Genomic DNA, 2,153 nt, shown 5'->3' with positions numbered 1-2,153 from the left:
TTCTCTGAAGATAATTCTCTGCATTTGATTATTCATTGTATTGGCCACACAGAACTCATAGACAATACGTATGATCATAGGATTTATTAGGGAAGTTAACATATACGATTAGAAATGCTCAGGATGCAGTTCTTTGGTCAGGACAGCCTCTTCTCTTTCATGTCCGCCGCACACATGACCTCTTAGACGTTGCCATGCTCAGGCAGTACTACAAAGCACTTTCAGTGCTGCTTGTAAATGCCAAAAGATTCCACTTGACCTTAAGTAAGGTGCTCCCCTGAAGATGCTCATCTATACATTCATGGATTGATAAACCTAGCTGTCCTGTTTAAGTGCCTGGGTGCGCCCCACCCCACAAGAAAGGCTCCAACCTGAAGGCACTCAGCATTCTTTTTTTTTTTTAAACAACAAAAAAAGTTTATTTACAGCTAAATACTTAAAAACTGATCATCCGTGTTCCGGATTTGTGATACCAACAAGGCTTCTTGATCACATGCAGGAGCAGCAGGTGGGGGTGGGGCGGGGGTGGGGGGTCAAATCCAGGGGCCAGTTCAGATGATTTTACCAAGAGCATCACCCAGGAGAAAGGGAGGCCTAATTCAGTTTACATCTCCCCGCACTGTGAGAACACCACAGCCAGCCTCGGCTTATTGTTGGGGCCTGTGGGAACACTCTCAATGTTTCTCATCACTAGAAGTCCATCAATGGTTTTTCCAAACACCATGTGCTTTCCAGCTAGCCATTCGCATTTAGAACAGGTGGTGAAGAACTGGCAGCCTTTGTCTTGGGACCACTGTTTGCCATGGAACTGGCAGCCTTTGTCTTGGGACCACTGTTTGCCATGGAAAGCAGGACTAGAGCTGAGTGTCTGAGTTTAACTTTTTAAAAAAAATCATTTTTTGGGGGGTTCATACAGCTCAAAATCCATACATCAACTGTGTAAAGCACATTTGTACATTTGTTGCCCTCATCATTCTCAAAACATCTACTCTCCACCTAAGCCCCTGGCATCAGCTCCTCATTTTCCCCCCTTCCTCCCCGCTCTCCCCTCCCTCATGAACCCTTGATAATTTATAAACTATTTTTTTGTCATATCTTACACTGTTCGACGTCTCCCTTCACCCACTTTTCTGTTGTCCACGTCTCCCTTCACCCACTTTTCTGTTCCCTGTAATTGGTTACCCCTTTCCACCTTACCCTCCTTCCATGCTCCCAGTATCGCCACTCTTACTACTGGTCCTGAAGGGATCATCCATCCTGGATTCCTTGTGTTTCTAGTTCCTATCTGTACCTATATACATCCTCTGGTCTAGCCAGACTTATAAGGTAGAATTGGGGTGGGAGTGGGGAGGAAGCATTTAGGAACTAGAGGAAAGATGTATGTTTCATCGTTGCTACACTACACTCTGATTGGCTCGTCTCCTCCCCGCGACCCTTCTGTAAGGGGATGTCCAGTTGTCTACAGATGGACTTTGGGTCCCCACTCTGCACTCCCCCTCATTCCCAATGATATGATTTTTGTTCTTTGATGCCTGATATCTGATCCCTTCGACACCTCGTGATCACACAGGCTGGGAGTTTAAATTTTTCATCTGCAAATGGCCCTCGGTAAATGCTGGCAACTCCAGTTCCATCTCCATTTGCAAAGTCTCCACCCTGGATCAGCACTTTCTTTATGAGCCTGTGGATTGGAACCCCCTCTTTTCTGAATTCTCCTGTACAGAATTGCCTAAAGTTCTCCAACGTTCTAGGCACAACATCTGCAAAGAGCTGGATTTTCATGTGGCTAAAATTTTGGCTGGCATCAAAGAGTACCACTGGGTTGACTGGGCTTGAATTTGCCACCACCATGGCTCAGAAGCAGTATTCTTGTACCATGGGCCAGATTCATACACCTGTGCCTTGTGCTCTTGCTTTTGCTTTCTTTAGCTTTTTTTTTTCTTTCTTTCTTTTGCTTTCTTTGCTCCTCTACCACTCCTCCTCTACTCCGTGGATGTCCCAGCTCTCTGCCTCCTTGAACTAGGTAATTTAGTGTGCAGGAATCTCAAGGTTCAAAGGATGAGCTCCATTCTCTGTTTTTCCTTCTTGATGGTAATAAGATCCCCGTTCCTGCTTCTGAGACGGTTCATTTAAAACCCAGAAGGGTGGAAAAT

General features: G+C 45.4%; 2 protein-coding genes across 2 annotated transcripts in view; one reads left to right on the top strand and one right to left on the bottom strand.

Moving 5' to 3' along the window:
• IFT80 (intraflagellar transport 80) overlaps positions 1 to 2,153 on the top strand; it is a 183,342-nt gene that overhangs the window by 63,156 nt on the left and 118,033 nt on the right. The window lies entirely within an intron of this gene.
• Positions 605 to 1,851, bottom strand: LOC101656480 (peptidyl-prolyl cis-trans isomerase H-like). The gene is made up of 3 exons (XM_004704110.1): positions 1,569 to 1,851; positions 810 to 878; positions 605 to 777 (listed from the first exon to the last, which is right to left on the bottom strand). Exons 1-3 carry the CDS (start codon positions 1,849 to 1,851, stop codon positions 605 to 607), a joined length of 525 nt encoding a protein of 174 aa, XP_004704167.1.

The sequence above is a fragment of the Echinops telfairi genome, unplaced genomic scaffold, assembly GCF_000313985.2.
Source record: "Echinops telfairi isolate 266 unplaced genomic scaffold, ASM31398v2 ScPeMD7_7420;HRSCAF=8458, whole genome shotgun sequence".
NCBI lineage: Eukaryota > Metazoa > Chordata > Mammalia > Afrosoricida > Tenrecidae > Echinops > Echinops telfairi.
The sequence above is the reverse complement of the archived record's forward strand: the minus strand, read 5'-3'. Positions and strand labels throughout refer to the sequence as shown.